Source organism: Mustela erminea, chromosome 18, assembly GCF_009829155.1.
Source record: "Mustela erminea isolate mMusErm1 chromosome 18, mMusErm1.Pri, whole genome shotgun sequence".
Lineage (NCBI taxonomy): Eukaryota > Metazoa > Chordata > Mammalia > Carnivora > Mustelidae > Mustela > Mustela erminea.
The window spans coordinates 40,661,245-40,685,737 of record NC_045631.1 but is presented as its reverse complement, the minus strand read 5'-3'; the positions used below and the strand labels follow the sequence as shown (position 1 = coordinate 40,685,737).

At 41.1% G+C, this 24,493-nt stretch overlaps 1 protein-coding gene and 1 long non-coding RNA gene across 5 annotated transcripts in view; one reads left to right on the top strand and one right to left on the bottom strand.

The window, feature by feature from the left end:
* LOC116577602 overlaps nt 1-24,493 on the bottom strand; it is a 151,731-nt gene that overhangs the window by 107,707 nt on the left and 19,531 nt on the right. The gene's annotated exons all lie outside the window — the stretch shown is intronic.
* Nucleotides 1,053-6,908, top strand: KRT12 (keratin 12). Its single transcript, XM_032321089.1, has 8 exons — nt 1,053-1,699; nt 2,073-2,155; nt 3,335-3,491; nt 4,372-4,533; nt 4,632-4,757; nt 4,890-5,110; nt 6,007-6,077; nt 6,756-6,908. The coding sequence occupies exons 1-8, from the start codon at nt 1,085-1,087 to the stop codon at nt 6,845-6,847; spliced, it is 1,527 nt and encodes a 508-aa protein (XP_032176980.1). The 5' UTR covers nt 1,053-1,084; the 3' UTR covers nt 6,848-6,908.

The window sequence follows — 24,493 nt, the reverse complement described above, 5'->3', positions numbered from 1 at the left end:
ATGCTGGGGGTTGAGCAGTGAATAATCAGACTCCTGATTTCACAGAGTTTACTAAGAAGGTAATTCTCATGTAGAGGAAGAGCTGAATAATATAATATAATATAATATAATATAATATAATATAATATATAATAATATTCTACTCAATCTTCTACTCTACATGATATTCTACTCAAAAACAGCATTTTTCAATGTTTAAGGGGTCCTCTTTCTGAATCAGAAAAAAAGAAACTATGTAACATCCTAATCCTAATCCAAGATTTTAAAATCCTTGAGAGCTCAAACTCCTCTATAAATCTGGAAAATGCATTTTTTTAATTTCAAAGATTTTACTTATTTATTTGACAGAGAGAGCACGTGCACGCACAAGCAGGGTGAGCAGAAGAGGGAGAAGCAGGCTCCCCTCTGAGCAGGGAGCCCAAGGCAGGGCTCAATCCCAGGACCCTGAGATCATGACCTGAGCCAAAGACAGACGATCTACTGACCGAGCCACCCAGGCGCCCCCTGGAAAACGCAATTACCCCCCAACCTTCCACCAGTGCCTTTTATAACTGCTTCTGAAGCCATATTCCACTGGAATATAGACTAGATCATGGTCGGATGGTTTACATTCAGTTTTCTAAAGGAAAAAGTAGGAAATATGAGTGAAGATCTTTAAGAATCTCAAGGCTGAGGACGACGTACGATTAATTTACCCATTTAACAATCACTCATTGCTTTCCCACAGTGCATAAAACACTGGACAATGCAGAGAATACATGCAATGGAATAAGCTGGAAGAGAAAATTTCTTGTGACAACCTATATCTACTCCACCCAGATTTCTTTTTCATATAACAAATATGTAATGGGCACAATTATTCAATTATTTCTATACTAATGAGTTTTCAGTATGCATAAATCATTTACTGGTTGAGCTGGTCAAAAAATGGGGGGGGCATGATGTTTTGAGTGGAGAGAGTGAACTTTTCAACTGCAACACCCATTTCATGACCTATAAAAGGGCAACCTTTCTCCCTTGCGGACACTGCTGCCTCTCAGGTTGTGGCCCCCTTCTCTGGGCTGTGGATCTCTCAAGCAACACGATGTCTCTCTCAGTGCGCACCACTGGGCTGCCCCGGCGGCTGTCTTCCCAGAGTGGGACATCAGGCAGAGCCAGGGGCACATCTGCTTCCCTTGTTGGCAGTAGCTATGGGGGGAGCACCTTTGGCTTTGGTGACAGCTGTGGAGGAGGCTTTTCTGCTGCTTCCATGTTTGGTTCTAGCTCTGGCTTTGGTGGTGGCTCTGGAACTTCCCTTGCAGGAGGTCTGGGCACTGCTTATGGGGGAACATTGGGAGGTGGCTCTGGAGCCCTGGGAGGTGGCTTTGGAGGCTTGGGAGGTGGCTTTGGAGGTCTGGGAGGTGGCTTTGGTGGCCTGGGGATTGGATTTGGCGGAAGCCCAGGAGGTAGCGGTGCTGTAGGTATTCTCTCTGGCAATGATGGAGGCCTTCTTTCAGGATCAGAAAAGGAAACCATGCAAAATCTTAATGACAGATTGGCTTCCTATCTGGATAAGGTTCGAGCTCTAGAAGCGGCTAATACTGAGCTAGAAAACAAAATTCGAGAATGGTATGAAACACGAGGATCTGGAACTAGAGACTCCGGGTCACAGAATGATTACAGTAAATATTATCCATTGATTGAAGACCTCAGGAATGAGGTAATGATGTGGTTTCTGCAGGGGCTTTGGGAATTTTTTTTCTTTTTTGCTATTATAATATTTTACACTGATAAACCATCTAAAACTTACGGTATTTTTCAATTTGGCTTTATCTGGAACAATTTCTCATCTAAGATACTTAGTTTCATTTTATCACTTATCATAAAGTGATTGTATTTCCACTATCTTTCTGCAAAAAATGCTTCTCAATTTTTAAATAAAATACTGTAAATGTTTTCTTATAAAAAGTTAAACTGCCTTAAATTCTTAATAAAATAGCATGTTAACATCACCTAAAAATTTCTTCTCAGGTGCACTTGTATAATACTGGTATCTTACAAGCTCATTTTGTATGTTTCCCCCTATTTGCCAGATCATTTCTGCCAGCATTGGAAATGCCCAGCTCATCCTGCAGATCGACAATGCAAGACTGGCTGCAGAAGACTTCAGAATGAAGTGAGTAGAAAAGAAAAACTAATCATAATTGATGTGTCTCATCATTTTTTTCTTATTCCCCATTTTCCTGCCTTTGTTGATGGCAAATATTTTAAACCCTCTGCAGTACGTAGGCTCCACACATTTGTTGTTTTGGTAAATTTACATTGGGCATTCTAGGAAGAAAGCAGATTCAAACACAGTTCACATTACAGGTCCTTAATTATAAGCTACTTACACTTAGGACTAGGATCACCACCATGCCTATAATTTGCTTTTGGGTCATAATATAACATGATATTTATACCAATATTCTAAACCACAATCTTCCATGTATCAAAATGAATTAATAATGTTTTTTACCTAGAAGTGAAATTATCTTTTTCCTGATGACACACACCACTAAAATATTAACCACACATCTATTTTTATATTCCTTCCTCCTCTCCCATATTCCACCCTCCCACACATTAAGATAGAAACACAAAGGGCGCCTGGGTGGCTCAGTGACTTAAAGCCTCTGCCTTCGGCTCAGGTCATGATCCCAAGGTGCTGGGATCGAACCCCGCATCGGGCTCTCTGCTCAGCGGGGAGCCTGCTTCCCTCTCTCTCTCTGCCTGCCTCTCTGCCTACCTGTGATCTCTGTCTGTTAAATAAATAAATAAAATCTTAAAAAAAAAAAAAAAGGTAGAAATTCTAATGCTCATTTTGCTGCACAAAGCCTCCATGCAGGATGTTGTACTGGTTAAGATCCTCAGCCTATAAAATCTTGATAAAAGCTATTAGAGAAGTACCAAATCTTAAATTAAATCATGAATAAAAGCTAAACAAAAAAATTATTTATTTTCAACTGCTTTTAGGATTTCATCAGAATCTCCACCTGGAGAGTGGCTCTTAACTCTTTACAGACAGGGCAGCCAGCCAAAGGGGAAACTGCCCCCTGGGATGCAGGGCTACTGAGGCTCACTGATAGGAGAGAAGTCTCATCTCACAACTTTTTCACTTCTTTCCAGCTGAGCAGTAAACTATTATGAAAAAAAGGAAAGAAAAATGTTAAAAAGGAAACAGAGCATCATACATTACAATGCTGCCACTTCTACCTAATCACCCAGGACACAAAGCAACCCTGAAGATGATGGCAGGGGACTGATTCAAACGGGTACGTTTACTCCAAAAACTGTCTTTGCGCTCGGTTTTCAGGTATGAGAACGAGCTGGCCCTGCATCAGAGTGTGGAGGCCGATATCAACGGCCTGCGCCGGGTCCTGGACGAGCTGACCCTGGCCAGAGCTGACCTGGAGATGCAGATCGAGAACCTAACAGAAGAATTGGCCTACCTGAAAAAGAACCATGAGGAGGTAGGCAGATTTCTAAGCTGCTTTTTCCCTCCCAAATCCAAAAATTACAATTTCAAATTCACAAATCTAGAGTTAGAACAGATAATGGAGGACACATGACACCCCTGTTAAATTGGCCATGTGTTTTGAATTTCTGGGTGTGTGTGTGTGTGTGGTGGTGGTGGCGGGATTGAGGGAGGTTCCCACTGAAGTTTAACAGATTAGAGGTGCTTTCTGATTTTGTCGTTGTCATCGTTAGATAAGGACAACCAGAATTTCAATTGTCCAAATTCAGTGATTTCTAAACACATAGTATTTTTAAAGTTCAAAAACAGAAGCCTGTCAGTAATACATAATGTTATACACGTTTGAGAAACTGGTTATGCCCTGCGTAAAACACACAATGAACTCTGGCAAGCCACACAGTATAGCAAAGCCTGGCGTATGAACAGACATTAATCAAGACCCTGGCAATGGGCTTCTACAGAACTTTCTATTGGAAATCTACGACTATGGTACAAACGGTGTGCAAGCCTTGACAGGGCCGCAGCCCCAAGTTGGCAGCTGTGGTTAAAACCCCACTGCATCTTTTCCACCAGGCTTTGCCTTCTGTGTAAAGGCCCCCGACCCCCCAAGAAGCAGGGCCAACCCACCCATTTGCCATGATAGGCACAGCCCCTAGGGCCCATGGTAAGTTTAGGGACCCAAGACAATGTGTAAGTTCTTTGAAATTAAAAGAAAAATTATGAATTTGTAGGTTAAAAAAAAAATTTTTTTTAATGCATTGTGTCAGTCACCAACGTGGTCATAAAATATAACGTTTCATTTCTTTTCTGTTGGAAGAGACCCACGAAGGTTATAATGGGTCTCTGCGCCCTTCTCTTTCATTCGCTGTCCCCAGGAGCTCCAAAGCTTCCGGGCAGGCGGCCCAGGGGAGATCAGCGTGGAAATGGACGCTGCTCCGGCGGTGGACCTCACCAGGCTCCTCAACAACATGAGGGCGCAGTACGAAACCATCGCTGAGCAGAATCGTAAGGACGCAGAGGCCTGGTTCATTGAAAAGGTACCACAAACAAAAATAAAAGGCGTTGCCACAGTTGCAGAAAAGACCCACGGGAGGAGCGTGCGCTCACATCCCTTTGCCCCTCTTTGCCGCGGCAGAGTGGGGAGCTCAGGAAGGAGATCAGCACCAACACGGAGCAGCTTCAGTCCAGCAAGAGCGAGGTCACCGACCTGAGGCGCGCAGTGCAAAACCTGGAGATAGAGCTCCAGTCCCAGCTGGCCACGGTAGGGGGCGCACACAACAGCATCATTTCAACTTCGGAAGAAAACAAGCATCCACGCTGGTAAGGCCATTGGCCAGGGGCCTTCCTCTTAACAGTCCCCTCCGTTGTTCTGCCATTTGCCTCCCACGTGCAGAAGAAATCCCTGGAGGTCTCACTGGCCGAAGTGGAGGGCGACTACTGCGGCCAGCTGTCCCAGGTGCAGCAGCTCATCAGCAGTCTGGAGGAGCAACTGCTCCAGGTGCGCGCGGACACCGAGCACCAGAACGCCGACCACCAGCGGCTGCTGGACGCCAAAGCCCGCCTGGAGCTGGAGATAGAGACCTACCGCCGCCTCCTGGACGGGGAGGCCCAACGGTGAATAGACAGGTTCAAATAGGTTGAAAATAACTTCAGTGGTTGACCAACTGTGGTCACCTGGTGCCCTTGGGGCAAAAGAAGTAAGGGTTCTTTTGCTGATGGAAAATACCCCATCTCCTAACAACATGCCTTAGATTTATTCAAGTTCTATACTTTGCAAAGTGCTGTCACCCATTATCTTACTTGATCATTCATAAAATGCTGGGATAATGGCACCACAAACAGAGGCGAACCACTAATGAGCACTAGAGAAGTCCCCCATTAGGGTTCTGATATCAATGCCTCAATGCTAAGAATGACACATCAAACAATAGCCACCCAAATCACCTCACAGCCTCCTGCGATGAAAGTTCCCAAAGCAGGGGCACTTGGGTGGCTCAGTGGGTTAAATCTTCCGCCTTCCGCTCAGGTCATGATCTCAGAGTCCTAGGATAGAGCCCCACATCAGGCTCTCTGTTCAGCAGGGAGCCTGCTTCCTCCTCTTTCTCTGCCTGCCTCTCTGCCTACTTGTGATCTCTGTCTGTCAAATAAATAAATAAAATCTTAAAAAAAAAAATTAAAAAAAAAAAAAGTAAGTTCCCAAAGCAGCAGCAGCCTGGAGTAGGGGAAGAGCCCAGGGCTATAAATCAGGAAATCTAAGTTCTGAGATCAGACCTTCCCTTAATTGCCAGTTTTCTTCGCTTAGGGAGCCTGTTTCAGGCAAGGTTTGAAAACAAAGGTCCACTGCACTGATTACTCTCAGGGTGCATTATTTATTCTTTGTTCATCAAGAAATTTAGAATATCTTCTCTATTTAGTGATAGTTTTATGTACCCTGTTAGCTTCAATAGCAAACTATTTCTCCTCCTCCCAGAAAGCATCATGTGGTATAACCTCCCTTGTTTTCTTTACAGTGACGGTTTCGATGAAACTTTGTATGTAACAGAGTCCAAACCTCAAACACAATCGATCGGTTCCTCTAAAGGTATGTAGATTCCCTAAGAATCACTTACAGTAAGTCAGAATCACACTTATTAATAACTAAAAGATCTCTTGAATATTGTAGTGTTATTAATAATTTAAGGTATATTTGCATTCTGAGCCAAGAAAAAATATCTATGCATTCCTGCAGAAAAATTAGTAGACTGTACCATAGTAAAACTTCTGGCAAACCCAGAAGGAAAACACTCTACTCTATGAAGAAGTGTTATAAGCATCATAACCACTTTTTAAATTAAAAAAATATATTTTTTAATTTCTGCATAAGATACTGAATATATTTCATTTTCACTAAATAAAATGCATTACTTTAGAATGCAAGAGTCACTTTTGAAAGTTTAAATTAGGGGTGCCTAGGTGGCTTAGTGGGTTAAAGCCTCTGCCTTCGGCTCAGGTCATAATCCCAGGGTCCTGGATCCTGGGAGCCCCACATCGGGCTCTCTGGTTGGCAGGAAGCCTGCTTCCCTTCCTCTCTCTCTGCCTCTCTGCCTACTTGTGATCTCTGTCAAATAAATAATAAAATCTTTAAAAAAAAAAAAAAGAAAGAAAGAAAGAAAAGAAAGTTTAATTTAGATGGATTCTATCTGCCAGTACCTCAACAATCAACTTTGGATGAATATGTGAAACACTAACTCTTGCCCCTTTATTTCATTTTTATCTTTAGACCAAACTAAATCCCGGAAAATCAAGACAATTGTGCAGGAAGTGGTGAACGGTGAAGTGGTCTCATCTCAGGTTCAAGAAGAACTAATGTAAAATTTCACAAGATCTGCCCCATGTTTGGTGTCTTAGGAACAGGAAATTTACAAGTAGAAATTGTTCCTTTCAGAGTAAGATACTATATTAGTTCAATTATATTTTAGTCTGTTTCATTTTTCTTGGATTCTCTATTAACTTTGAGTCCCTTTTGCTCTTTAATTACAAGTCACAGTGGCCATATCGGTCTTTATAACAAACCAAAATCACCTCACATCTTTCTGGATCCAGTGTGGTCTTCTAATAAACTTTTCTCTTGGTGACCTGGAACATATTTTAATCACAGGATTTTGATCAAGTAGTATTGTTTTAATAGAGTTCAATAAAAGATGGATGGCAATAATGTGAAATATGTACCTTCTTGATTCCAACAATAATGTCAAGAGCATAGACAGAGATTTGTAAAATACTAATAGCAACGTAGATAAACACTGAGATGAAGATGTCGAGGCTTGAGATTAAGTTAAGAAGATTCTTTTAGAAGTTCTGTCCTTGGGGTGCCTGGGTGGCTCAGTCGTTAAGTGTCTACCTTTGGCTCAGGTCATGATCCTAGGGTCCTGGTATTGAGCCCCACAGCAGGCTCCCTGCTCAGTGGGAAGCCTGCTTCTCCTTCTCCCACCTCCCCTGCTTGTGTTCCTTCTCTTGCTGTCTCTCTCTGTCAAATAACACCAAAAAAAAAAAAAAACAAAAAACAAAAAACAAAAAAAAAACCCTTAAAAAAAAAACTTATGTCCTTTTTACATCAGCCCATCAAGGTTACAGCAAAATTACATTGTCCACTAGGGGATAACAGTTGTCCTGTTCATTTTCTAAGACCTTCTTTCATTCAGTCAAGATACACTTAAAGAACCCCTACAGTGTGGAAGACTGGAGACTCAAAGATGAGTAAGATTGGGTCCCTGCCTGGAGGAGCTCACAGTTAAGGGTAGAGATAGCCATCTACCAGGAATACAGAGAGATAGGGCACACAGAAGTTCAGAGGACACATGGAGGAAGAAGTGAACAATTTGTCAGGAGGTAACTAATTGCTTCATTCAACCATCAACTAGGCAGGGGCTCCTGGGTGGCTCAGTAGGCTGGCCGTCCAACCTTTGATTTTGACTCAGGTTGTGATCTCATCAGGGTCCTGGGATTGAGCCCTGAGTCGGGCTCTGCAGAGCAGAATCTACTTGAGATTCTCTTTTTCCTTCTCCTTCTACCCTTGCCCCCACACTCATGGGCGCGTGCGCTCTCTCTCTCTCTCTCTCTCTCTGTCTCAAGTTAATTAATTAATTAATTAATTAATTTTTTTAAAAGAAACCAACCAGGCAGAGAAGGGGAAAGGGAAGAGAGGAACATATGTGAAAAAACACAAGGTTATAAACAAACATGGCTTTGATGTCCTTTCTCCCTTCTGGCACTGGTGAGGCCCAGAGTGGGTTTCTGTTGGGGTAGATTGGACCCACAAGTTAATAACAGATGTCATGTCCTGGGTTGTGGCAGAAGGTGGCCAAAGTCTAAGCCTGAGTAGATGGGGGTTCAATCTGGATTGGCAAATTCAAAACCCTAAAAGGAGAACAGGATTTAATAAGAGCCTGGGCTCTAAAGCCAGACTGGGTTCAGATCCTGGCTCTGCCACTTCATAGCAAGCAACCTGATTTCTGTGGGCCTCAGTTTCCTGATCTTTGAAGTGGGCGGGTTTTGTGGAGATTAAATGAGGTAACGTACATAATGCACTAGGAGCAGTCTCTGGCACCTAACAAGTACTCAGTATTTGCACTCTATTATTACTTAGGGTATGGAACAAAAATGGGATGCAGAAACCAGGGGAACTGAAGAGCAAGGAGTGTCAAAGGAAGCAGAAAGGAGAGGGAGGAGTCATGCAAGCCTGGAGGAATTCCCTCGCTGAGTGTAAAAACCCACGGAAGCTTATTATGCCATTTTAGCTGACTTGCTTCAGCATGCAGCTTTCTGAAATCACACTTCCTTTTAATATTTGCTAGTGGTTTCCAGTGCTCCGTTTATTTCCCTATATTATGCACAGCAGTTCAACTCTCTGCCTAGCTCTCCCCTTCTAGAACATGTCATAGGAGAACCTTACTTTTTAGACCCGAAGAGATTATCAAGGTCTTTTCCTGAATAAAGTCCACACCCCCACCCCAAGTAAAAAAGAATGCCCCTTCTCTGGCACTCAAAAGTGGCTGCGAACAGTTACTGTTTCAAATTACATCTGTCTTCCTTATAACTACATCTGAATTATATGAGACTCAAAAGAGAAAGGGGTTTTGCACGAGGATAAACCCAGTTTATTGGTTCTTAGCTACTTAGTTTCTCAGCATTCATTTCTTTTGGAAGCATTTTTTCACTGGGCTCCCCAAGATAATACCTCACTTGTCACGTTTTCTCAGAATCATATTTATGAGCTCTGAATGTTGGCCCAATCTTCCCACTTACCCTCTCTCCATATACTCATTCCCTAGGTGATCTTAACTAACCCCATCATTCTAAAATAAACACGTATAGCCTTATTGTGGTGATCATTTCACAATATACACAAATATTGATTCATTACACTGTATACTTTAAACTAATAAACATTATACCTCAGTAAAAAAACAAAGCAACCATCGATGCATTGATAACTTCTTGTGGTAGCATCCAAAATGGCCCCAGGGATCCCTACCTCCTGGTACTCATGCCCCTATGTATAGTTCCCTCCCACAATGAATAGAGTAGATCTACTGAAGAAGTGACTGTGTGTGATTTTCAAGGTTAGGTCAATAAAGCATTTCAATTCTGGGGCTCCTGGGTGACTCAGTAGATTGAGCGTCTGACTCTTGATTTCAGCTCAGGTCATGATCTCAGGGTCATGAGATCAGATCCTGCACTGGGCTCCTTGCTCATCAAGGAGCCTGGTTTTCCCTCTGCCTGCCAGCTGCTCCCCCTGCTTATGCTGTCTTCCATGTGCTCTCTCTCTGTGTCAAATAAATAAAGAAAATCTTTAAAAAAAAAAAAAAGGCATTTTAATTCTGGCTTGGTCTCTTGGATTGCTCACTCCAGAGGAAGTTAGCTGGCCTTAAAGTTATATAATGTTGGGGGGAGGGGGAACTACCTGAAAAAAATCAGTGATATCACAAAATTTCCCTTAAGCTCCAATGGCTAGGATCTCATAACCATCAAACCCCAAATTACAATGCTTTTCTGGTAATATCTCAGAATATCCTATAATCTTCAGCTGGGAAAGGAGACATTAGGTTTACTATTTAAGTGCACTCTGCCCTATTCTCATTGCTAAGAAATGCATTTAGCGTTGTATCCTTATCATGAGATTACAGCCCTCATTCACTAGATCACAAGCCCTACTTCAACAGAGACATAAAAGGTCCCTTTGGACTCAGGAATTAATGAATTGCAGAAAAAGAAGCCTATCTTTAAAGAAAATAACTTATAAGAGAAATTCTAAGTACAGAATGAGACAACAAAAAACACGCAATTCATGATTATTTTAAAATCTAAACCTTTACAAACTAAAATGTTTGCTTTTTATATGCATTTGTTGTATGTAGAGGCCACAGAAAAGTGTGGGAAATATTGTATATACTAAGTTGGTACAGTCATTACCTCCTGGAAATTACCGAGGACTTGGAAGACTAATTTACTTTTTCTCATGTACATTTCCTAAAATCCTTTACAAAGAGCACGTATAACTCTAATAATCAGCGAAACCATAAATTTTAGTTATCCAGAATAAAGGGGTTTCCAAGTAGTTCACAGTAGGAAGGGAACAATCTAGAAAACAACCCTAGATTGCCAAAGCAGTCACTTCTTGGTGCTTTGCAAGAGTGCCACCTACTGGAATCTCAGGAACTGAACATTTAAAACATTAACCCTGCTTTTCAAGCCACTTTTCAAGCCATTCATACTTGAGGTATGTATGTTGATACTAGAAAGTTTCTTTTTATGTATTTTTTTAAAGAGATGGAGAGAGGGTGTAGGAGAGGCAGAGGGAGAGGAGAGAGAGAGAGAATCTCAAGCAGGCTCCACAGTCAGCACAGAGCCCAACACAGTGTCAAGTCTCACAACCCTGAGATCTTGACCTGAGTCAAAAATCAAGAGTTGGATGCTCAACCAAGTGAGCCACCCAGGTTCCCCTAGGAAGTACACTTAAAAAAAAAAAGAGAGAGAGAGAAAGAGAGGGCACCTGGGTGGCTCAGTGGGTTAAGCCTCTGCCTTCAGCTCAGGTCATGATCTCAGGGTTCTGGGATGGAGCCCCACATCAGGCTCTCTGCTCAGCAGGGAGCCTGCTTCCCCCGCCCCTCTACCTACTCTTCCCCCTCTCTCTCAGGTTTCTCTGCTTACTTGTGACCTCTGTCTGTCAAATAAATAAATAAAATCTTAAAAAGAGAGAGAGAGAGAGAGGCAGGGTGCCTGGGTAGCTCAGTCAGTTAAGCGTCTGCCTTTGGCTCAGATCATGATCTCAGGGTCGTGGGATCAAGCCCGATGGTCAGGCTCCCCACTCAGTGGGAAACCTGATTCTCCCTCTCCCTGTCTCTGCAGCTCCTGCTGCTTGTGCACTCTCTCTCTCTGTGTCAAATAAATAAAATCTTTAAAAAATAATAATAAAATTTTTAGAAAGAGAGAGGTAAAGAAAGACAAAGTAAACTTTTACAAGCATCAACTTAGTAAATTAAAATGTTCTTACTTAAATAACAAGTGAGTAGCTTTAGTTTCCACCAGAAAGTCCACCAGGAAGGAGGCAAGTTGTCTTAACACATAAAAAAGAAAGGTAGGAGCACCTGGGTGACTCCGTAGGTTAAGCCTCTGTCTTTGGCTCAGGTCATGATCTCAGGGTCCTGGGATTGAGTCCCACATCGGGCTCTCTGCTCGGCAGGGAGCTTGCTTCCTCCTCTCTCCCTATCTCTCTCTCTCTGCCTCTTGTGATCTCTCTCTGTCAAATAAATAAATAAATTCTAAAAAGATAAAAGAAAGGCAGTAACTATTCAGAATCTAGAGAACCAGACAAACAATGTGGACTACTCAAGCTTCTAAAAACATACTCAAACATCAATTGAAAATTTTATTCACATAGCTGGAAAAAATGACTTTTTATGGGCTAGTAAATGTTTCTTAAGACTTGGAGCTGGACCTAAGATTTAAATTTCATTTAATATTAGTATCATAACCTCAAAATCAAACTAAAAAATATCAGTGTCCTAATTGAATATATCCTCTTCATCCCATGCCACTTCCCTGGCTGAACTTGGCTGGTCAGAATATGTGCATTTTAGTTGTCAGCTTGGAACGCACCTCCTAAAGTTATATACACATGAAGTTTCTGCTAAGGAAAGTGTATCCAGGGTTGCCTGGGTGGCTCAGTTGGTTAAGCGGCTGCCTTCAGCTCAGTCATGATCCCAGCGTCCTGGGATTGAGTCCCACATCGGGCTCCTTGTTCAGCAGGGAGCCTGCTTCTCCCTCTGCCTCTGCCTACCACTCTGTGTGCCTGTGCTCTCTCTCTCTCGCTCTCTCTCTCTCTGACAAATTTTTTTAAAAATCTAAAATTTAAAAAAGAAAAGAAAAGAAAAGAAAAGTGTATCCATTTAGGGATATTTCATTTATTTGCAAATACCATGGGATTTTTTTTTAATCATTAAGGCTCTGATTTCAATTTTCAAATGAAAAGAGCTGCAAACACAACTTTTTTAACCAGTTGAAGTATAATTTTTAATTTTTTAAACAATGATCAGTTAGTATATTTAAGTATACATGTGGGGGATCACATATTTTTATTTGTATATTCATTCATTCAACCAATATTTATCTAGCACAAACTATATGTAAGTCTTAATATATTCTATTGAAAATAACCAGCTTTTATGAACTAAAAGTAAATACGTGATAAAGTTTCATACCTTATTCTCCTTGGTCACATTAATGCAAATAGAATAAGGCAAGTTGCCATCATTTTTAATTAGCAGAAGTGGCACTGCTCCATACACAGTAAATGTGATTATTTAGCAGAAGCGTGAGGAGGCTTAGTCAATTCCTTTTGGAAGATAAGGCACCTTTTCATTCATTTTCGGGAGTTTTATAAGTTTTTAAAGGGGGCAACTCAAACTGTTAAACATGTATTTTCAGGGTATTTTTTAAAAATTTTTATCTTTTTAGTAATCTCTACATCCAAAACGTGGAGCTTGAATTTACAACCCAGAGATCAAGAGTCACATTGGGGCATATTTTTAAATTACAATACTCTTAAATATTTAATTGTATTTTAACACATTTTTCATTATAGTAAAGTACTTTCAAGGTACTTTAAGATGTTTTCACTGGACACCCATTATACACAACCTCCTGTGCTGATTCTGGGATGACAGAGTAATGTTAAACTTCCCTATCTTATCTGATAAGTAACTGAGTAGGTTGATAAATAATAAGGTAAACTTTCATCATTGTTTTTTAAAAAAACAAACATACACAATCACCATCTAATCAAGAGAGAATCCCGGAACCAACACTGCAGAACTAGATCCGGACTAACACAGAATTCACCCTCCGTGCTCTATAGAGAAAGCAGAACAATGACGTCCACTCTCTCTGTCTCATTAATCAGAGGTTGGGAGTTAAGGAGAGGGGGTCCAAGGGGTGAGGAGGGTGGGAGAATCTGACTGGGCTCCCCAGTGGAGCCTTCAGTAGTAGCTTCCCCTACGTGACTCTGGAAGGTGTTTCCACAGCTTGCAGAGCTGGAAGGAGCAAGAACTGAATGCTAACCAGTGGGAAGATGAGAATCGCTCAAGGGGAAGGTAGGTCCCAGCAGGGAGGAGAGCTCCCTGAACATTTTAGTCATCATTATCATCATCATCTGTCACCTCCAGGGTACACAGTGAAGGGCTGCATGACAGAGGAGATCATTTCTGGGGAGTTCAAGGACAATATAACATTGCATTTGCCCAGATAAAAAGCTAAAGCGGCAGGTTACACAATTCTTTCCTGATTTCTCCAGAGGGAGACTATTTAGCTGCATTTTCCAAAGTACTGGCATTCAGAAAACCTAATCGTATAAAACCACATCCCAAAAATGCATGCCATGCGTCACAAAACACTCGCTATATAAAAATACATCCAAATACCTTATATCATCGTAACTTATCTAGATGTTTACAATGTTTGTGGGTCATTTATGTTTGGTTTAGTCAGAAAAATCATGAAATAAGGGTTATTTTAACCAGTTTATACATTTCAGTCAAACTGTACTTTGGCTAAACAAGCCAGGAGACGTTGCTCCACCAATATTGGTCTAAAAATCCTCCCATTGTAACTTCTTAACTAGGTCAAGCTCTGTGTCTCCTGAGTCCATCCATTTATTTATTCATTCAACAAATATTCTACGCACATCCTGGACACATCTGGCATTCTGCCTCCTAAGTATCTGTGATCCAGTTACTTTCTTCCATCCCTACCACCACCAGCCGGGTCCAGGCCACTGCTCATCACCCCTTGCCTGAAAACCACACAGCTTCCATGTGCACCTGCCTTCCTTCTGTTCCTCCTGCCACAGTCAGGGAGAGATTGTTTTGAAAAGACAAAACTGACCCTGTCACCCTATTGCTTAAAACCCTTCAAAGGCTTCCTGGTCCTTGGAATAAAGACCAAAATCTAGCAAGGTCTGGCCTGGCCCCCTTTCCCTTCTCTGTGTGCCTCCCCATGCTTTCACCTCCCCCTACTAGCCTAGTTCAGCTTTTCTACAGCCCGCTCCTTCCCACTGGCCTTCCCCTCTTTGCCTAGAATGTGCTTCCTCTCCATTTTGGCCTGGCTAACTCCCACTCACCTTGCCAGGTTTGAATTTAGATGTCATCTCCCCTGAAAAGTCGGGAAGTCTCTACCCCTTCTTCCTCTCCCCTCCCCGCCCCGTGATAACCACATCAGACTCTCCTACTATATACACTCATAGTACACTGTAGTCTTCTCATATACTTAATGTGCATGACTACTGAATTAATGCCTGCTTCTCCCACTGTAAGATCTCTAAGCTCCCTACTGCTCTGCCTTCTACAGTTGCCCTGGGGTCCAGCTCAGTATATAAAACAGCAATCTAGCCCATTGTGTAGGGGGGAAAAGTCAGTATCTGTTGAATATGTGTACATGGAATGGTGTGCAAGTGCTAGAGTATTCACTGAATAAAAGTGGAACAACACTACTGTGGCATCCCCAGGGCTTAGCACAGGACTTCCACAGAAGAGGCACTGAAAAGTACTGATCTATTTCTTCTATTATTTTCTTGAAATATTCAACAGACTCTTCTCTATTTATCTACTAATTCTAAAATTTATTTAACTCAAATTTTCCACCACTTATCTTTGGTAAGACTGAATAAACAAACCCAAATTTCTCAATGCACAGCACCTAAGCAGTATCCACCATATAGCAGGGATTAAGAGGATGCTTTGCAGGATTATTTACAATAACCAAGATATGGAAGCAACCCAAGTGTCCATTGACATATGAATGGATAAAGAAGATGCAGTATATATCTACAATGGAATATTACTCAGCAACAACAACAACAAAAAGAATAAAATCTTGCAATTTCTAACATCCCTTCTAACATGGACCTAGAGGGCATAATGCTAAATGAAATAAGTCAGTAAGAGAAAGACAAACATCAGACGATTTCACTCATATGTGGAGTTTAAGAAACAAACAAGTAAACAAACAAAAAAAGAGACAAAAAACAGACTCAAATACAGAGAACAATCTAGTGGTTGCCAGAGGGGAGGTAGATAGGAGAAACAGATATAGGGGATTACCTTGGTGAGCACTGAGAAATGTACAGAACTTCAGAATCATTATATGGTATACCTGAGACTAGTAGAACACCATATATTAATTATACTTAAAGAAATAAAGAGGATGCTTTGAATATATTTAATTTGAATCTATTTATTTTGGTTACTTTATTTTTTTTTAAGATTTTATTTATTTATTTGACAGACAGAGATCACAGGCAGGCAGAGAGGCAGGCAGAGAGAGAGAGTAGAGGAAGTAGACTCCCTGCTAAGTAGAGAGACTGATGCGGGGCTCGATTCCAGGACTGTGGGCTCATGACTTGAGCCGAAGGCAGAGGCTTAACCCACTGGGCTACTCAGACACCCTAGTTACTTTATTTTAAAAAATATATATGAGTCATATGGAAAGGAAATCCACTTACTTTATTCTCCTTAAATCCTAATAAAAAAAAAAAATTAGACTGTTGGGGACTAAAACACCATGAAGAAGTTGTTTGCATTTACTGAGAAATTTGGTGAATTCAACTGATATTCTCAGAAAAACCTAAAGGATACTTGTCACTTTGCAGAGTCATAACTTTTTTTAATCTAAAATACACAAATTCTCACTTGGTAATTTCACAAGGCATATTGATATAAATCATATTGCTCAACAGACAGTATCTGATGACTCGGTAGAAAGTGATCTTCAGTTTCAATAGGCAGTCTTTACATTAATGATGCTTTTTTTTTTTTTAAGGAAATTAACCTGAGGACTTTTCCCATATATATAAGAGTCTCAGGAGTTGTTTTCACAAAATACGGTACCTTAGTCTCTATGAAGTCTTCATAAGAAAAAAACAAAACAAAACAAAACTGTATCCATCAAAGTTCACTAATGAAGCATTCCCAGAATCCTTTTATTCATCAGTAGAGTGTGCTTTGTACACAAGCATTCAACTCACTATGGATACAAAACTGAGTTCTCTTAAAGCAACTGATGGAAGATAGCTTGGCTTTCCATGTAAAAATTGAGACTGAAACCTTAATACTCCAGGCAATCTAGACCAAAATAGAACTTGTTCCTCCTTCATTAACCAAGGTGTTCTATCTCAAACAAACTTTTCTCTCAAATATTTACGGGCCATTACAGAAGCAACTGGACCACGCATAGGCATATATGCAAATAACATTACCTTGAGGGAGAAAGACACCTGCCTAGACCAGAAAGAAACTACAGATGAGATGCTACAGAAGTTGGTGGAGGGAGAGAACACATAGGGCCGGGGCACGAAGAGCAGTTTGAGGATATAAAAATCTCAGTGTATGGCATTAAATGGAAATGGGCGGGCAGGAACAGAACCAGAAAGCATCTCCCGCAGAATGCTTTCCCACAAGACCAAGTGACCTTCTTCTGAGAATCCTATGTTGACCATGGTGCTGCGAGCTTTATTTATAGATGAGTTTATAGATGAGTTGTCTGATTCCTCTTCAAAGGCAGGGCCATGTATTAGAGACCATCCAGAAATACATTCCCAGCACTTAATGCAGCAGCTGGCAGAATGTACATGTGCCCAACATGTTGATTGGAGTGATGGTTTAGAAACATCACATTCAGATTATACACTGTCAAAATGATTGAAAAATTCAAGGGAAAAGATTGGCTGAAATCCAATGAAAACTATTTGTTAAGCCCATCATTTGGCACAGTTTAAAATAAATCATATATTGACTGAATTTTTCATTTTGGCACCAATTATGCTGTCACACAGGTACGCCTGTAGTTATGAGTCACTCAAAATTCTGTAATCTGGGAATAGTAATACAGTGTATTTTAATCACTGTATTACAGCAAGTGAGGACACAGGAAAACAAAACCAACAATATTGCAAAGTGCCCACCGATGAATTTGTGTTAGGAAGAATGTCCTACTCAGCAGTGCTATAACAGTAACACCTAACAGCTCAACAACCCAGAAGAAAAAATATGAATTGTCAGGGAAAGTCTGCTTAGAGTGAAATAAAAATCCAATGTGTATTATGAGATTTTGCAATAGCTCATGTTGTAATAGAGAAATGTGATTTTAACCGAAGGAGGGAGATAATTATAGCTTAGAAGCCAACTAGCTAATCAACACCACAATCAGAAATGTCTGAGTGACAAGGCTTGGCCTCACACCCAAAAGGGTGAACCCAAAATGTAAGTGAAACAAGTTTCCATTACAAGTGTGTCCAAGACACCTGAGCCATCCTGAAACCAAGGTGGGGTGGGGGTGGGGAAGGCAAGGGTATTAGGTTACTAATGACTAATTATTCAATTTAAATAATTTCTCTATTTAAGAAGAAAACAAGAAATTCTGTGCTGTATTCTATCTCAGGAAATATGACTATGCTGGAGACTGATTGCAATGTAATAAAACAAAGCATGGATTCCTTAAAAAAAAAAAAAATCCCTTGAATTAACACTTAGGGGCAGAAAAAAAAAAAAAGTTCAATCAATTCTACAGATTTAGAAGTGATCCAAGCAATGGCAACCCAGATGATAATGGAAGACAAAACCAACCATGTCCTCAAAGGAGCAAGTGAATGAACTGATGACCCCTTAGCTTAGAACAGAAACAATTTTGGAGGGTAGAGTAACACTCTTTAAATATCCAAAAGACTCCAAAGCTAAGTTTTATGTGGCAGAGAGCACACTATATTCTGCGTGGCAGATTTCAGTTCAATATAATGAGAGAGTTTTCAGTAGTTAGAGCAGCAGAAATGAAAGGCCCAATGAGATAATGAGCTTTTCTTCACTAGAACAATTCAAGCAGAGATGGGAAGTATTTGAGTAAGGGAGTTCTACTTGGTATCGAATATCATTAACAAGAGAAGCAAGGGAACTAACATGTGTAGGTACCTACCATTTGCAAGACATTAGGCATGTGTTATCTAAATGTGCAGTCTCTACCTAATGAATTGGGTATTATTTTTCAGATGAGGAGACTAGGGCTCAGAGATGTTAAGTAACTTACCACACGCCCAGTAAGAGGCAGAGCTAGGATTTGCAATCTGGGAACATCTAAGGTCCCTTGAATATTGTGTCCTGGTTGACACCATGACAGTGAATGTGTTAGTGGCCTAGATGCTTCCATTCTGATAATTTCTGTCCATCCTTCTAGTCTGGTATTATTTCTGTCAGAATATTTAGAGGGCTTTTGGTCAAAGGGCAGAGTAGCTTTCCCTTTGACATCAAACTCAAAAGATAAACTGTCCTTTAGGTCCTTTGCAGATGAATTCTGTAATTTCGGTGACCAGAATCCCTAACAACTCATCTAAACTAGAAAGAGCAGAGTTTTAGCTCACATAGATCCAACGTAGGCAACTGGCTGTGGCTTCTTGGATTAAGGTTAATAATAGTCTAGGGTCAGTCTAGGGTCAGCAGGAAAAAATGTCATTATCAATTAGTAATGTCTGCTATGAGTACAGGACAGAAGAGTGGCAGCAAGAATGTTTTGGTTTTGTCATCTCTAATCTACACATTTCTTAAACTATTTTCTACTTTTTATCCTCAATTCTTGAATGGATACAAGCTCCACTTTTTTACTAACTGCTGAAAATAAAGCTAATGTTGAAAGTCATGCTTCCTGCTATTATTCCTAAAACCACTAATGGAAGGTATAGGAATACATAATGAGGCAGACAGAAAGCGGCCCATAAGACTTATTATCAAAGTACTTTTTTAAAGATATAAATTAGAATTATGGAAACCTTACCCTGGTCTGGAGTCTGTTCCTCTCATTTCAAGTCCAGAAACTGGACTTTACCAGTATACTCAGAGGTGACGTAGAACTTCATGAAGACTTACAATGATTGTATTCATACAATACTAATGTATAGATTAGAATGCCAGCTAATTAATTAACAGTAAGGGACATGTCTTTCCCGGTGTTCAAGGCCACTCAGAACACCCACTTTCCTGCTGTACACGTACTTGACAGGATAAATTAGGAATCAGGAAGTTGCGGCATAAGCATAGAATTTGAACAGAAGTTAAGAGAAAAACTTGAGGAATATTTCGTCCAGATTCCCACCCCACTCCCCACCTCCTAACCCCCTGCGGCCAGGCCAGGTAAGGTATCTCTGCCACATGTTAGGCAACTCCCGCCTAGTGGCTGGACGGAACACATGCCCAAACTCAGCATCTCTCTCCTTAAGGCCAAAGGAAGCTTCCCTGAATCCCCTTTGATATCCCCTGCTGACCACACTCTTTACCCAGTTGTTGGCCCTGGGAGATAGATTATATTTTCGTTTTATTAGTTCAGTTAGGAAGGCAAATATATCTCCTTTTCTCTCAAGTTCATGGGGCTACTTCACTGTCTCATCCATATTAATGGCTGAGACTACTTCTTTCAAGTATCGAAGGGCACCCCTTGGTTCATTGTACATAAGAATGAAGCCTTATCATTTTAAAAGTTCAAAGGAGAATGATACACGCCTTAGAGACTCCATTCACATTTACCATAGTGACTCTTCTAAAACATAGAATTTTTCTAGTCATTTTTTTAATGATACCATGTATCTGTTCTTTAAAAGTTCCCTATGATGAAGCTTAAATTATCCAACAGGTCATTTCCTACACCATCAAGGCTTCACTGTGTCTTGGACTACTATTATTTCTTTATTAGTTTTAAAGTTTAGGGGTGCCTGGGAGGCTCAGTTGGTTAAGCATCCAAACCCTGGTTTGGGCTCGAGTCTTGATCCTGGGATCATGGGATCAAAACCTAAGTCAGGTTCTGCACTCAGCCAGGAGCCTGCTTGAACACATTCTCCCTCTGTCCCTCCCCATACTTTTTTTTTTCCTCTCTCTCTCTCTCTCCCTCTCTCTCTCAATTAAATATTTTTTTTAAGTTTTAAATCTTAATTCTAATATAGTCAACATACAATGCTATATTAGTTACAGGTGTACAATACAGTGACTCAACAGGATCACTATTGTTTCTGATCACTCTTTCTTCCAGATACCTGAGTGCTATTTCACTTCTTGGTTCTTTGCATGTTCCCCTTTTCTTGCGTTCCCAGAATCCCTAAAGAGCTACAAAATTCTACCTGCTTCTGTTCTCAAGTACATTCCACATCCAAAAATCTTCACTCCACTCTTACTTCCCTCCTTACCATTTTTTTTGCCTTCTGTGCTGCTTGGGATGCTGCAGCAATACAAGACACAGATGCCTTCAGTCCATCTCCATCCTTTCTTCCCTGATCACAGATGGTCTGGCGTCTGCGCCCTATGTTGTCTGGAAAATTCTGGCTTTCAGATCTCTAAGGATCTTGTGGCAATATCAAGGACATTGTTCTAGCCCTCATATTCCCTGATCTTTCTTGCAGATTTTTAAATTCAAGACTTAGAAGAAACTCTGGGAGGTTCTAGAAACCCCAGTGGGTGAATCATTCATGCTTCAATCCATGATATAATTTCTGGGGTTTCATCTAGCTTTCCCGATAACTCCTCTACACTCCCTTTACTAGATACTTACTTTACCCCCTATGTTTAGCCTAACGTTGAGAGTTTCCCCACCATTCAGTCTTAACATCCTACTCTTCTCTCCCTTAAAAAACCCAGTTGTTCTCAAGGCTTCGACTATCATCCTGCCTACCCTTATGCACTCTCCTAAATTCTTCTATTAATTTCCTTTTTAAAGGGAATTTAAATTTTCCTTTAATTTGAGAAAAAGGTCATGTTATATAACCAACAAACTATAAAGACTCAAAATGTGTATGTATTTTAGTTAGTAGCTTTGAGAGAACTCACTCCCCTATACTTACATGATCTTTTCAGAACCCAAAGCAGCCAAACTGAAAATTGACTTTGCAGTCCTAGCTCTACTTGCCATCTCTGAACTACTGAAATCTTCCACATTGTTGGCCATTCTACCTTCTTGAAATTCTCATCTCCCTTGGCTTCCCTGAAACTTTTGTCTCCTAGCTCTCCCCTTTTTCCTTTGAGTGTTACCTTTCAACCTCTTTTGTTTCTCCTTAAATGTTACAGTTCCTCAAGGTTTTATCCTTGGTCCTCATCTCTACCAATTCTCCCTGCAAAATCTCATCCAGTTTCATGATTGCTCTTTGCCAGTAACTTCCAAATCTGGCCACGATTTCTGAATCCCAAACCCACACGCAACTGCCTTTGGAATATCTACACATGGGTGTTGACAGGTATTTTACCCCCAGTCTTCCCTATCGTGAACTCATTATCTTTCCTACAAAACCTGTTCCTTCTTTGCATTCCCGTATCAGTTAATGGTACTTCTCAAAGTCCAAAATTGGAAGCCTTTTGTCATTTAACATGCTCTCCTTCTCCTTCATCAACCCAAAACTAAGCAATAATCAAATGCAACCTTTCTTATCTTCTATCTTCCCCTTCTTTCCACCCCATTACTACTTTCTTGACGTTCTCATTGTTTCTTCCCCTTCCCGCAGACCCTTGCAAATCCTCCTATCTCATCTCCCTGCCTCCAGTTTCTCTGTGATCCATCTAGTACGTGGGTGACAATATTATCTTTCTAAAAATTAGGGTCATGTTCATCCTCTGCTTAGCAACCTTTATTGGTCCACGCCCTGATTATAGGACCAAATCCAAATTCCTTAGGATGGTATTAAAGGCCCTTCCCCAACTGGTTCCAACCTATTTTTCCAGTTTTATCTCTTGGAAGTCACTCATACAAACTTTATCCCCTAGCCAAATCAAACTTTTCAGTTCTTCAAATATGACATGATTATTTACACCTCCTTTATACACACTGGTCCTTCTGTCTCAAAATTTTTCCCCACTCATTTTTTAAGATACCATTCAAATAGCATCTCTTATGTCTTCCAGAGACTGATTTCTCTTTCTTGGTGCTTGTCTTTCTTGGCGCCTTCTTGGTGCTTTACTTACATAAATCTGTATTACTAAAATCATCCTGTTCTGTAATTATTTGTGTCTTATCCCCTACCCTCTACTCCCCAAGATATGGTTTCTTTGAGAGCAAGGACCATATCTTACTTATCTTGACATCTTCAGAACCCCATAAAGGGTTTCTGGTATATAATATATATTCAGTGAGTGACTTGTATAACAATGGGGAAATCAGAGCCAAAGTACCCAACCCTTCCTTGCAGAAGGTGAAGGGAAAGACCTAGAGACAAAAAAAGAACCCTCTTTACCCTCTTTTCTACTTCACCTGATCTAATAGTCAGTTATATTAACTGGAAGAATACAGAAAAGTCCTTCCTGGAAAATTCTTATCACCACAATGCCTGAAATTTCACGTGGGTAAAAGGTTTTTAAAATGTAAGTAGTTTTGGCGAACTCTGCCCCTACCCACCTTTGTCAGTAAGGCACACCTTAGATGAATTAGACTAGCCAGATGGTTATCCTCCTGGTACCTATTTCCCCAGAAGGCTAAAAGACTCAAAGAGAAGAAGAGAACAGGGAAATGGAGCACATCAGGGGAGGACCAACTAAACTGGGACGTGGCTTTAGTGACCATGGGACCCAGGAGAGCTGGAGGCGGTGGGCTGCCGAGAGGAAGACGGCAGCATAACAAAAATCCAAATTCAGTGATGGAAACCTTGGTAGGTACTTGTTCTTCTACTCCTCCCTAGAGATAGGGGAAACACCCTCTCTCACACTCAGCAAAACAGCCCCGCCTCTGCAGGCAGGTTTGGCTCTTCAGGGAAAGAACTCACCTTCCATTGTTACTTTACTCCTGCAAACTCGTGTAACTTAAGTATTGTTCCCACCTACTGCCCCCCTTATCCTGCCTTTCATCTAGGGAGGATGCAAGGAAGAGAGGGGTGAGCCAGTTTCTGTAGTCCCAAGTCACAGGCTGCCACAGGGGATCAGCTCTCATCTGAGTCCATGATCTGAGAACTTCTCTTTCCTCCTCCCTTACTAGCGTCAAGCAGGGTTTCTGAGAGGAAGGTTGGAAGGAAGAAGCCCAGAGTGTTTCCACAGAGCAAACATAACAAGTAACCAGGAACATTTTCAGTCCTGTGTAATGGTGTCAACATACCTTAAAGAAACTGAAAGCCAAGAGCTGTCGGGGAGGATGCCCAATTCATACTGAATGAATGACTTTTGTTGGGTTTTCTGTAAACTAGTCCTCCAGGACACCCCAGTTCCTATCCTCCAAGCCCTATTCTCTGCCTTCCTTCAATTCTAGAAGCCGTTGATATTATTCCAGTGAATTCCCTTGCTTAGTGCAACCAGTCTGTTTCTGATTGCCATGATTAGCTACACCGTGAAACCCACCTGGATCCTTCTAGAACAGATGCTCAACTCCATCCTCCATTCCCAATACTCTTTATGCATAAATCTACCGTTCCAAGAGCAGGAGAGCCCTGTTCTCTACCTAGAATTGTGCTAAATGTCAAGAAAGAAACATGAATAATATATGGTCTGTGCCTTCAAAGAGCCTATACTTTGATAAGCACGCATTTCATGGCATTGCAATCATTCACTTTCCTATTAACCTCCTGGCCTGCCATCCAGTAGATTCCAAGCAGGAAACAGCAGGCACCCTGGAATTAGGAAAAACTGGGAGAGTTTAATACACGGACTATTTGCAAAAGTGCGGGCACGGTGTAGGGAAACCAGCACTAGCTATTATCACCCCCATTCCCAAAAAGACAAAGGAAAGGGACTCAGAAGGGGAAAGTCAAATAAAGAAGGTCACCTTGAAAGGAGCTATGCCTTTTAATGAAAGGCCACACCCAGCTGGTAGGGGCTGGGGGAAGAAATACCCAAACTCATTCTCCTCCCTCTCTTCCTCCTATTTACTGACTGGGGCCCCACTGGGCAAACCAACGAAAGCCAGAGAACAGCTATCTCCCTGGAGCAGAAGAGCAGGAGGATAAAGGTAGAAAGTGGATCCAGAAGA

Excerpts from the sequence above, each read along its gene's own strand:
- KRT12 (XM_032321089.1), top strand. The coding sequence starts at position 1,085 with ATGTCTCTCTCAGTGCGCACCACTGGGCTGCCCCGGCGGCTGTCTTCC. Across the intron at positions 1,700-2,072 it reads TTGAAGACCTCAGGAATGAG|ATCATTTCTGCCAGCATTGG; the intron begins GTAATGATGTGG and ends CCTATTTGCCAG. Across the intron at positions 4,534-4,631 it reads AGGCCTGGTTCATTGAAAAG|AGTGGGGAGCTCAGGAAGGA; the intron begins GTACCACAAACA and ends TTGCCGCGGCAG.